General features: G+C 38.5%; 1 protein-coding gene across 1 annotated transcript in view; it reads left to right on the forward strand.

The window, feature by feature from the left end:
- The window catches only part of LOC128854862 (aldo-keto reductase family 1 member A1), a 26,193-nt gene continuing 13,173 nt past the window's right edge, over window positions 1-13,020 (forward strand). The window contains exon 1 of the mRNA XM_054089295.1: window positions 1-175. Within this exon, the coding sequence (XP_053945270.1) occupies window positions 104-175 (72 nt within the window). The 5' untranslated portion in view covers window positions 1-103. The remainder of the gene's footprint in view (window positions 176-13,020) is intronic.

A 13,020-nucleotide genomic window follows, 5' to 3' on the forward strand; every position in this document is an offset into this window, starting at 1 on the left:
TCAGATATCTTCAGAGTAAAATTGAAAGCAGTATAGTGAAGTTCATGGTTGCTTATTAAGCGCATAGAAACTGACAGGCATTTAATTTATTAATAAACATAAAATGAGTGAAGAAAAATACTTACAATTAAATAATGGCTTGAAAATGCCGATAGTCGGATATGGCACTTGGATGGTAAAATTATAAAATAATAATATTAATATGTACATCTATGTGTGCATTTATAAATAGTGTTCGTCACGATTATTAGCTGCTTATTACGAATTTCATTTGTCATTACTTTATTAAACTTTTATAAGAATGATAAGCGTTTTATGTGTGTTTTATTTATTTCTCTAGCAGAAAGTCTTGTAAAATGAAAAGATTGTAAATGTGCATGAAAGCTTGAAATACTCGTATTATAAATATTATTGCTGGCACTGGTGGGCACAAATCTATATACAACTATATCAAAGTGGGATTGACTTCGATAATAGTTGAAAAGCTTAAAAAAAATTTTCTATTTAATATTTGTAAAAAAAAACTAATTCAAAGTTTTCAATTTACTGTGGCTGCGCAACATGAAAGAAGAGCTGGTGATCATTTCTGCAAATTTATTTAAATAATTTTAATATTCCCCAAAAAAGCCTACGTGTATTACTCCCTTTTTTTGTTGCCAATTTGAAGCTGAGTATGCATGTAATGCCCCAATCGCACGTGCACTTAGTGAACTAAATAAGATCTCGAGTTCTATATCAATTGATTTTTCTTTAGCTAAATACGAATTTGCTAAAACTTTAAACCCTTATTCTTATTCTTTTACTTTCCTCAGTTTTTGTAATTTGTGATTCTTTTTTAAGTAGCAAACATTTTATTTTCCTATAGTCTGCAAGAAACTTGGATTTTCACAAACAAATTTTTTTTAGAATAAATATATATCTATATATATATTTTTTTTTTAATATGGCACTCTTCCTACAAGAGCAAGACAAAACTGTTATACAAATTTTAAATGGTCATAAAACAAAAAAAAACTGTTTTTTCTTTGTGCACAATATTTAACAGTGGAGAGCGCCAGTGTTCCAAAATCTAATAACAATTTTAATATTATCCAAAAATATCTAAAAGTGATGGTCCAATGCACGCTTGCTTTGTTTTGCTTTGCTTTAACCAGTCCTTCACTGCCGTACATACTTCTGAATTTTGGATGAAATATCAGTGACTTTCACGGCATGTCATGATTTTCGTTTTTTAAACCCATATACTCTTTAGTCAATCCTAAGCCCATCTTTTCGATACCCATTCGAAGCTAAGCTTGGTTGAGGGCCAATCATCAACCTTTTCAGTCGACTTTCTTTTCCTTACTCGTCTAAGATTGAGCTAAGAGTGTGCAACTAGCAAATTAACTAATACCACTAAGTTTGTGCATAATAATCAATTTCTATAAGCTTGCATTGAAAATAGGGTGATATCTCATCTTCACATTATTCAAATCACTTACCTACACTTTCTAATTGATAAACAAAAAGACTCACTCGTAAAAAATTAAAATTCACTGACGGATTAAGCCGTCTGCTCACTAGGCAGCTGTTTAGTTTTTTTTTATTTATTTATTTATTTACTTATATAAAATTAGCCGACAACATAAAACTTATAATTGTCTTACGAGCTATAACTGCTAAGCTTATTTCCATTTTTAGATCCGTTGTAAAAATTAGTGATTTTAAGGAATTTAGTTCCTAGGGGTATTGATTCAACTGAAGGGTCATGCGATCTAACTCCAATAGACTTTGTGGTGTTCTTTTTAAAGTAAAGTCAATGTGAATAAGCCAACAATGGTTCCAGCGCTGAAACACAAGTTAATGCGATTATGTGTAAGCGAGCCCTTTAAAATTTTAATTCTCGTCTGACAGCCTGTAGTCGTATTTTGAATACAAATAGTGAAACATGTTTTATTTTTAAACAACTTCTAGGCGCGTCATCTGAATGACCCTTTATAGGTAATTTCTAGCATGATTACATACATATACCCTCAGACGTCTTCTTTATTGTGGTAGGAGATAAATATTCCCTGTATGTTTGTATATAGAATAGACGAATCCTCTGTGGAATATTTGGCCGAGGTCCTTCTCCTATTTGCGTCGGAGGGCCTTAATGCTTTTAAATGAAGTCTTAATAGCAAGATGAAGTATAATTAATAAAGCGGGGGACGCCATTAAATTTAGAAGTCCCCTTTTAAATGATATCAACAATCAAAAGATTTGCTTCTTTTTGAGCTTGCAATTATTAGTACAGAAGTACTTATATTTAAAGCTATTGCCACATTCGTAAAACAGTCACGAGCTTAACTTGTTTGTTACTATTGTCGCAGTATATGGTAGTCATCAAAACCGCCACTACCAACTAATATTGTAACTCAAGAATCTCATTATGTAAATCAATGTATTGCATTTAGAATTGTGACAGAGCTGTCACAATGAGTCCGTTACGTTCGTTGCGGCAACGCATTTGATTAACGTGACTTGTAAAACGTACCGTGGTGCCACAATGAAAGTATTGCTGCATAGGCCATATATAAACAAAAAAAACAAACAGATGTTCTTATCGCGAAAGCAAATATTATATTTTATTGTGTATAAACAAATTTTTGTTGGTTGGGAAATATATTATTTAATTAATAAAGAGGGATTTAATAGAATTTATGGTAGTCGTAGACGTTGGATGCGGCCACAAGTACGAGATTGTGACACACACACTTGGTTAAGCCTAGCCTTTATCGAAAAGGTAATGGGGCATCTGAATTGACTGAATTAATATAAATACCCTTTATTTTCTGCATTTAATTTGATATAATAAAAACAACATTGTGCATTGGACTCAAACACACATAATCCATTCTGCTGTCAGTCAATTTCATTGCCTCAGCGGACGCAACGGACCCATTGTGACGGACCTATATCTCGATCACATTTTTGTGAAATATAATACACAGTTTTTATTATTGCCACCCACGGTGTACAGAAACTATCATTCCCGATTGCCACCAAAGTAAATTTCAGTTTACTTCCTTCATCTAAAGCGAATCTATAGAAGGTGATATTAGTAGAACAGCAAATATGTACCTATATTCCTCTTGGTACACAGTTGTCAAAAATATGTGTTTTGTTTACATATTTCATTGTTTGCATTCTTATCGGGAAAAGAAAGTTCTGATTTGAAGTTTAAATATTACTTTGAATAAAGCTTTATTATAAATAAAAACAGGGTATGGAATATTTTTTTTTCTAAGTATCCAAATTGGTAGAAACTTAGTTGGTGTGGAGCAGAGATTGTTGTATAGAGTTTACAACAAAGGAGAGGATATGTGCGGATCACTTCCAGCCTGTGAAAGGCAGCATTTGTTGCCGGACGCTGTTCCATATCCTCCACCGTTGCAAATATAAGCTCTAACTTTATGCCAGTTTTGCATGTATACTTATCATATATATCGCTTAAAAGCAGAAAACAGCGCTATCTTCTGATAAACAACAACAAACCACTTGCATTGAACACAGATCATTTCGAAATTTTAAAAGCATTTATTAAACCCACCTTCAGCATGAGGCAAAAGGAAAATGGCATGCTCGACACATACTTCTAACTGTGGCATAGTTTGCAAACTCGATTATTGGGTAGCCAATTGATTAGTGATAAAATTCTTTTTTAACAATTTAAAATGAGAGTTCAATAAAATTGGAAATTTGTTGAACGTCTAAGTGTCATGCCCACGATTTTCCACCACAATTTTGTGAGTCAACTTTTGATGACTGGCCATACTCTCATTAATGCCACATGTAATATTTGATTTTAATAATATCTAGTTTATTTAAGTACCAATGAGTTTTGTAATGTACATACATATGTATGCTTGCAAATATGAATACGTATTTACTTATTCCTGCCATAAATTTTGTGACAAATTTTACAATACACAGCACGATAAGAAATTCGCAGATAAAAGATCCGTTACTTTTGCTTTTGTGCATATGTATTGTAGTGACAGACAAAAAGAAGTGGTTGTCCTCCTGTGGTTCAAACCAGTACAGCCATAAAAGCCATAAAGAATTCACAGAAATCCCCTTAGAAAGCAGACAATCCAAGTGAAAAATAATTAGAGATCATCTCCACATGAAAAACTTCCGTCGCTCAACTAGTCATCATTTGACAATGCGCCTGAAGAAGATTCAACTCGACAGATACAGCAGCTTCATTGGTGACACGCGGTCAACGGCCATGAAAATATTCTTTTCACAGATGAGAAAATTTTTACTATTGAAGAAGTCTTTAATAAGTGAAACGACAAAATCTATGGTGAAACTTCTAAAGACGCTAAAATGTTGATCCTAGGGTTCAGAGTGGCCACCATTCAGCCTCCGTAATGATTTGTTGGGGAGTGTCTTGTAAAGGCATTACATCTCTTCATTTCTGCGAAAAAGGGGTTGAATTGAATTTGAAAAGGTCGAGCCAAGGAGCACCAGGAGATTTGGTGGCTCCTAAAACAGGCTAAAGAACCCATTGTATTTAAAGCTCTGGAAAGGGGGTGGATAGTCAAGGAGGGAAGGAGAAAAGTATCAGAGAAAGAGATGGGAAATAATAGAAACAGAGATAGAGATAGTTAGTTCTGTGAGAATTTTCCAGATTCTTTGGCAAATCTGTAAATATCCTCCAGTTTTAGAGAACGAATATTACTCATTCTCATGACATCGGAATCGAATGCTCGTAGCCTTGCTCTAGCAAAGGCAGGACACTCACAGAGAAAGTGCTCAGTGCTATCCGCCTCCTCCAAGCATGACAGGCATACCTGGTTCTCGATGATCCCAATGGTGGTCATATGCTGACCCCATGGGTTGTGTTCTGTAATGATGCCGACCATCAACCGAATATCTTTTATTCTAAGTTTTAGTAGAAAGTTTGACAGTTTTCTGTTCGGACTTGTCACAAAACACTTTGCAGTTCTGCAGCGTTCCAGACCGGACCATCGCTCTTTATGTAGATTGCCTACATAATCGCTGCTCCAATTCTTGATTCCTGCGGAACTGATTCCGATTATTGGATCTGGCCCCTGTGGGGGCACCGCTGAACCACAGTTGGCCAATTCGACGGCAATTTCGTTTCCTTGAACACCGGAGTGTCCCGGAACCCATATAAGTACAAGCCTGTTTTGTCTTGTGGCAGAATTAAGCTTCTTCTTACATTGATGAACAATCTTTGAGGTTTGCTTCGCGTTCTCCAGGGCCTTCAATGCAGCCTGACTGTCACTGAAGACTCCAATCTGTTTCCCGCTCCATCTTCTCTCGATTATCCATTCGGCTACTTTTAGGATGGCAAAAACTTCTGTTTGGAAAACAGTTGCCATTCCCCCCATAGCATAGTTGTTGTAAAGAAAAGAGGATTCTAATTTTTAATAGCTTCTTTGATTGATGCTTTAAAAAACCTGTAAAGGTATTTATTTATTTTATTCTTTTAGTTTTTACATATTTTTTACAATTCGTAGTTTAATTATATTTCAGTTTTCCTTTACCTTAGTTTTCCTCTCTTATTCTTTATTTCTTTCAATTAGGCCTTATATGTGTCCGCGAGCACCGATAAAAATGAAATGAGCGATATAAAAGAGCAAAGCTTAGTTATAGTGACAAGTCATAATTTCGCACAGAGTTGCTCTATTTCGTAAATTTTTACGGGTTGCTTAAGTCGGCAACAATGTCCCCCCGGTAAGCGGACGAATCTTCGGAGCTTGCCTTGTCTTTGCCGATGTCGAGCACTGCAAGCTTTACTGCTGGTCGTTCTAAAACACCTTGCCTCGTTTTTACTTTAGCACGCCTTACTTGTCCATCTTTTGCCATCGTTGTTTCGACGACTATACCTTTTAGCCAAGTGTTCCTTTCTGCGTTTTCATCGACAATCAATACGATGTCACCCTCGCTTATGGGTTCCACTTTTTCAAACCATTTACTGCGACGTGTAAGTGATGGAATCATTTCACGTACCCATCGACGCCAGAATAAATTCGCAAACATCTCGCTTTGACGTAAATTCATTTTTAAGCTAATTTCTTCAGGTTTACAAAACGGCTTGGCTCCATTTGAACTACCCAAAAAAAAATGGTTTGGGGTAATCGGTTCCTGGTCTTCATAGTCGAGCGATAGATATGTCAGCGGTCGAGAATTAATGATCATCTCCACCTCCAGCAAAGCCGAACGTAAACTTTCATCAGAGAATCTCTGCGACGGCGAAATCTTATACAGCACTGCCTTTGTTGTTCTTATTAGGCGTTCCCATGCTCCACCCATGTGAGGTGCAGCTGGTGGATTAAACTTCCAGGCGATACCTTTGTGAGCAAGTTCACGTTCTACGATAGAAGCATTCAGTTTAAGCAGCTCGTCTTTTAAAAAGCTATCTGCCCCGCGAAAATTCGTACCGTTATCGCTATATATTTCAACAGGGCAGCCACGGCGAGCAATGAAATTTCGCAAGCACATTAGACAGGAGTCAGTACTTAGAGAATGGGCTATTTCTATGTGTATAGCTCTTATTGTCAGGCAGGTCAGCAATACTCCCCACCTCTTCTTCGCCTTGCGGTTTTCAGTAACTAAGATCGGCCCAAAATAATCGATTCCAACATATGTAAAGGGACGAGAATATGCGGCAAGCCGGGCTGTTGGTAATTGCGCCATTTGTGGAGCTTGCGGAGCGGCGTTCGCGATTTTACATACTTGGCAATTTCGCCTCACAGCTTTAAATAACGATCGCAGTTTTGGTATAAAAAACAATTGTCTTACCTCATTCAAGGCTGTCTCGTGCTGAATATGGTAAAAGCGTTGATGATAGTGATCTACTATAAGATAGGTTACTCGATGACCAGGTGGTAGAACAATGAAATCACGTTGAGGCTGGTCGCATGACTGAAAATATGTTGCCCTATTTTTCACGCGAATGAGATGCTCGTCGTCCATATAAACTTGCAGGTTTCGTAGCGGACCAGTTTTACATACAGGCTTACCAACTTTAAGCAATGACCAGTCGTCAAAATGTTCCATTGGGATTGTCTTAAAAATAAACAGTTTTGCACGCCGAAAATGGCATGCGGTTAGATGACTGCCTTCCGATGTGATTTGGAGCCGTTGTTTAAGTTTTTCGATGTAAAGCACACAGTTTGCTATAGCTCTATATAGTCGAAGCCAATTCGAAAAATATTCAAAGTTGATATTTACCTTTCGCACGTTGTGAATTAGAAGCTTAGTTCGAAATTCGCTAGGGTTCACCGTACCCAGATCTTCTTGTTCCGGCCACTCTTTAGTAGGTAAAGTAAGGAAAGCGGGACCATTTATCCACTGATGAGCTACCTCAATGCAAGGCCTCGTTTTCGTAGCAATATCAGCGACATTCATTTTTGTTGGTATCCAACGCCATTCACTGATAGCAGTTGCTTCTTGGATTTCAGCGATACGAAACATTACAAATTGTTGAAATTTACGCGGATCACCATGAAGCCACTTTAGAACGGTTTTTGAGTCGCTCCAGATGCAACGTTTCTCAAATTTTATATGATGTGCTTCCTCAACCATGTTTGTTAAACGTGCACCAATTACCGCAGCCTGTAGTTCCAGTCGTGGTATTGAGAGCGGGCGCAACGGTGCGACCTACTGACGACGTGACCTCCAGCTTCAATACGAAAATATGATACGGCTGCGTATGCATTTTCACTTGCGTCTACGAACGTATGCAGTTGTACTTTACAGTCATCCTCGTAAAGGAGTGGAGAGTAGCAACGCGGTACCGACACGCTAGTAATAACGGGAATGTATTCAATCCAAGTTTTCCATTTCAATGAAAGTTCATAATTTAACGGTTGATCCCAGTCTATTCCACTTCGCCAGATATCTTGAATAAGAATCTTTAGATACGAAGTTAAGCAAGCTACTAGTCCCAGCGGATCGAAAACTGACATGAGCACTTGCAATACTTCTCTCTTTGTAGGGACGACCCTGTCCGCGAATACATTGCGCTTAAGCCGAACAAATTTGAGCACGTAGCTGAATGTATCGGATTTTGGTTCCCAGTACATACCAAGTATTTTTTCGAAATTTATGACATCCTTACTGCAGTCAAATGATTTAAGTTGTGGCTCCCCATCTCCATTAAGCGCTGCTAAAACATCTGGCGAATTGCTTGACCAATTACGCATGTTGAAACCACATTTAGAGTGAACATCTCGAACATTTTTTGCCAATTTGATAGCTTCGTCGACGGTTCGAGCCGAATCAATAAAATCATCGACGTAATGGTGATTCTTTATTGCACACGCTACCTGAGAATTTTGAGCAGCGTGTACCGAAGCATTTAGATTTCGCACGTAATGCGCTATACATGGAGAACAAGAAGCACCAAAACTTAAAACGTTGAGCCTGTAAACGTTTATCGGATCATTCATGTTAGTACGCCAGAGAAAACGCTGAGCATCTGCGTCTGGGTGTCGTAACTTAATGCGGTGGAACATTTCTTCGATATCACCGCATATTGCGATTCTACCCATTCGAAAGTTGAATAATATATTTACTAGTGGAGTTAACATATCTGGCCCTTTCAGTAAGAAATTGTTTAGGGATACATCTCTAGATTTTGCGGCTGCATCCCACACAAGTCGAATTTTATTTGGCTTGTGCGGATTGCGGACAATAAAAACCGGCAAATACCAAATTTTGTCACCACGGTCATTTATAGCTTCGTTCGGTAACTTGGTCGCATAATTTTTCTTAACTAAGTTGTCAATTTGTTCCTGCATATTGCGTTGTAGTTCAGGATTGCTAGATAACTTACGTTCCAGACACTTAAAGCGACTAAGAGCTGTTGGCAAGCTGTCTGGCAATCGTACATTATCATTTGACCACAGCAAGCTCGCGGTGTACTGACCCTCATGCAACTCGCAGTTACCCAAAATTTCTATGGCTCGTTGATCTTCCATTGAAACTGGATTTACCTTTGGCACTGAAATTCCAATATTTTCATTCAACATGAAAGACTTTACGAGTTCATGCAAGTTGTTATCGCTCTCGCAGTCGCATTTATGTAAGTTTAATCCGTTACCTTTACTCTGATTATTACCGCCACCAAAAATTGTCCACCCTAATCTGGTTTTCGCCCCTACGGGATCTTGCCATCCACCTTCACGTATCTTCTGTGCCATTATCAAATTGGGGTTATTTACACCAATAATTAGCTTAGGAACTATGTCAATAAAGTTTGGCAAGGGAATGCCTTTTAAATGTGCATATTTTGTTTTCAATTGGTCAGCAATCAATGTTGATGATGACATATTTAAGCTACTAACCGTGTAAACACCTCGGAGTGGATATATTTTCGCACCTTGAATATTACCTGAAATTCGTAAATCGAGCCGTTGCGAATCAGCTTCATATCGGTTTATATCTCCAGTCCAGTGAATGCATAGAGGATCGGGAACGCCAGCCTCACCCAATTCATCTGCAAGTGTTTGATCTATAAGTGTTAGTGTAGATCCATCATCCATAAACGCGTATGTGGATATTGTTTTATTTCTTCCATACAAAACTATCGGTAAGATTCGAAAATATGTGGTGTTGTTGCTGGAAATCGAACGGTGGTTATTCAGCATCGTTGAAACTTCACTATTTTTGTTAACATCAGAATGAAGGAGCCTGTGGTGACGTATTGTGCAGCTATCCACCCCACACGACTTGTTACTCCAGCAGCGGCGAGAGTGTGTTCCCAAACACTGGCGGCATAGATTTTTCCTCTTAACAAAGTCCCATCTCTCATTCATAGTGAGTGCTTTAAACCGGTCACACTGAGGAACCTTATGCGGGTTATTACATACTGCGCATCTGGGCATAGATTTTGCTTCTTCGTATTGTTTTAAAACGGCATCAGATTTATGCGTGTGCAAATGAGCTTCACGCTTGTTAAGTTTCTCTGAGAGTGATGCCGGATTCGTAACACGGCAAGCTGCTTCAGCCAATGTGGACAACCAGGTAGAAAAATCTTCCAAGCAAGGGTTATTCATGCCAGTTGAATAAATTGCCCAGTTAAGTTTTGACTCCTGAGAGAGCTTCTCAACGAATTCCTGCAATAGTAATGGGCTGTTGAGGTAACCGCTTAGTTTGCTTGCATGAATTATTGCTACTATATTCTTGATAGCAAATGCAAAGTCGATGAGTAGATCAAGTTTACCCTTAGGCGATGGTAATTGACGCGCCCTATCAATAAGTACTCTAAGTATTTGCTCAGGACGTCCAAAATACATTCTGAGCGTATTTATAATATCAGGTACCATCTCCGGTAATACCAGTAAATTGCGCACGACCTCCCTAGCCTTACCACGTAGACACTTTTGAAGGCGAACTAAATTCTCGTGATGAGAGTAACCAGCCATTTGTGTGCTCTGTCCATATGCACTAACAAAAATATGCCACTCTTGGGGGTCACCGCTAAATACCGGCAAGTCTTTTGGCACGCATTGCCGCGCTGCAAACTGCGAAGTCGTCAAATTACAGGTTTCGGCTGATTGACTTGCGAATACCTGATTTGGCGAACGTGCTGTACTTGTTGGTGCTGTGAACGTTGTAAATATGTTTGGCGAATTACCGTTGCAGTCTACATGTAAGGCCTGACTACGCTCTGCCGCAGTCCGCGTCGACGGCTGACGTGGTGACTGCATAACCGTATGTACCGGTACCTCACGCGCAGGACATATGTTGGTTCTGTTATTTTGTACAGGCTGCACTGGAGTAGGCGAAAATGCTGTGTTACCGCTCACATTAGTTCCACACATTTTGGTGGGGCCAATAACACATGAACCTTCTATTTCCTCGTCTGCATCTTCTGCGTTTAAAATGCGAAATTTTTCCCGTAAATACTCTTCTCTTAAACGCATGGTCTCTTCTAGTTGCTGTAAACGGAGCTGTTTTTTTCTGCTATGGATTAGCAATTCTTGTGGTGCGCTGAGACTGCCACCGTCGCCATCTAGATTTATTTGTAAATTTTGATCTGCAGGCGGTGCAGGACTAGTGACGTTATACTCACAATCATTTTGCACTACAACTTCTTCAGCCATTGTGTTTAGCGTTGCTGGAGCACCGTTTAATTCCGCCATCATTTAATAAGGTTTTTTAAAGATTTTGTTGTAAAGAAAAGAGGATTCTAATTTTTAATAGCTTCTTTGATTGATGCTTTAAAAAACCTGTAAAGGTATTTATTTATTTTATTCTTTTAGTTTTTACATATTTTTTACAATTCGTAGTTTAATTATATTTCAGTTTTCCTTTACCTTAGTTTTCCTCTCTTATTCTTTATTTCTTTCAATTAGGCCTTATATGTGTCCGCGAGCACCGATAAAAATGAAATGAGCGATATAAAAGAGCAAAGCTTAGTTATAGTGACAAGTCATAATTTCGCACAGAGTTGCTCTATTTCGTAAATTTTTACGGGTTGCTTAAGTCGGCAACAATAGTGATACTTATTACTATCGTTTAAGTACCATCCGGCTCCAGATTTCATTCTTGGACCCACCGGTAAAGAAAATATCCGTCAAACCTCCCTGCATGCATTCTGGATTGCTCTGACATCAAATTTCCTTCCAAATGAAACTGTGGGTATCAGGTCATCTTTAGGTGCCAAAAACTGTGGATACTGCTCCGACAGCAACTTAAAGATTTCTCTGTGTCCCGAAGTTCAATCTTCGTGCCAGAAACCATATTTATGGAGCCTACACATTGCTTTTATTGCTTCCTGTTGTATCTTAAGATCCAGGGAGAGCAAATCAAGCATAGCACTTAGGGCATAACTAGAGGTTGTACTCATGGCACCCGTGATGCATAAACATACATTTCTTTGCAGCCTGTATAGTTCCCGAATTGTGAACTTAACCATGCTCCGTCGCCACCAGACCACAGAAGCGTAAGTAATGATTGGTCTGATAAGTGCTGTGTATATCCATAGGACCACAGCAGGTTTCAGAGCCCAGGTTTTGCCAAAGGCTCTACGGCATTGCTGAAAAATCTTCAATGCACGATTCACCTTCAGTGAAACGTGTGTCTCCCAAGTCAACTTCTTATCCAAGATTACTCCTAGATATTTAACTTCGTTGGAAAGACCAAGTGTCACACCTTTCAGTGCTAGAAGACTGAGTCCATCCAATTTCCGTTTTCTCGTAAACAAGACTATGGTTGTTTCGTTCGGATCAACGGAAAGACCTTGTCTCATACACCAGTCATCGATTTTTTGTCAAGAAAAAGGGGTTAAGACCGGGGCAAAAGTGTACCAGGAGGATGTCTTAGAAAGCGTGGTGAAGCAGTTGAGCAGTACTCTCTTCAATCGGGAGCGTCGGATCTTCCAAGAAGATTCCACTTCAGACCATAAGGCAAAAACCACCCAGCAGTAGCTAAACTATATTCCTGGGTTCATAGCCACAGAATATTGGCTGTCTGGAAGTCCAGATCGAAATCCATTGGACTACAGTTTGTGATCAGAATTGGAGAAAATGACCTGCCGAAGCTTTACAGAAATTTTGGGAGTCTCAAACAATCTTTAGTTCTACAAGAGACCTCAATATCTATGAAAACCGTGCGTGCTACAATAGCAGAATGGCTTAATCGTTTGAAGGCTTCTGTAAAAGCAAATGGTGACCATTTCGAATGAAAATTAAAAACAAAACTTATTCAATATTTACGATATTAAATAAAACTAACTTCATTAAAAAAGTATAATAATTTCATATCTATAACGGACTTAACTTGTAGCAGAACTTATGGCAGGACTAAGTGGAAAAAAAATCAAATTCAGTTAACTAAAATTAGCTAAATAGATACATTATGACAATATAAAATTGATCGCTAAAAGTTGGAGTGCATTTCATATTAAGTTTAAAACAGCTTCGAATATTGAAATATCCGATCAACTCATCCACTCATTTGACGTAAACGTGGCAGCAGCTCTCAACTCCAAATCACCACCAGTGAATGACAAAT

This window comes from Anastrepha ludens, chromosome 2 (assembly GCF_028408465.1).
Source record: "Anastrepha ludens isolate Willacy chromosome 2, idAnaLude1.1, whole genome shotgun sequence".
Classification (NCBI taxonomy): Eukaryota; Metazoa; Arthropoda; class Insecta; order Diptera; family Tephritidae; genus Anastrepha; species Anastrepha ludens.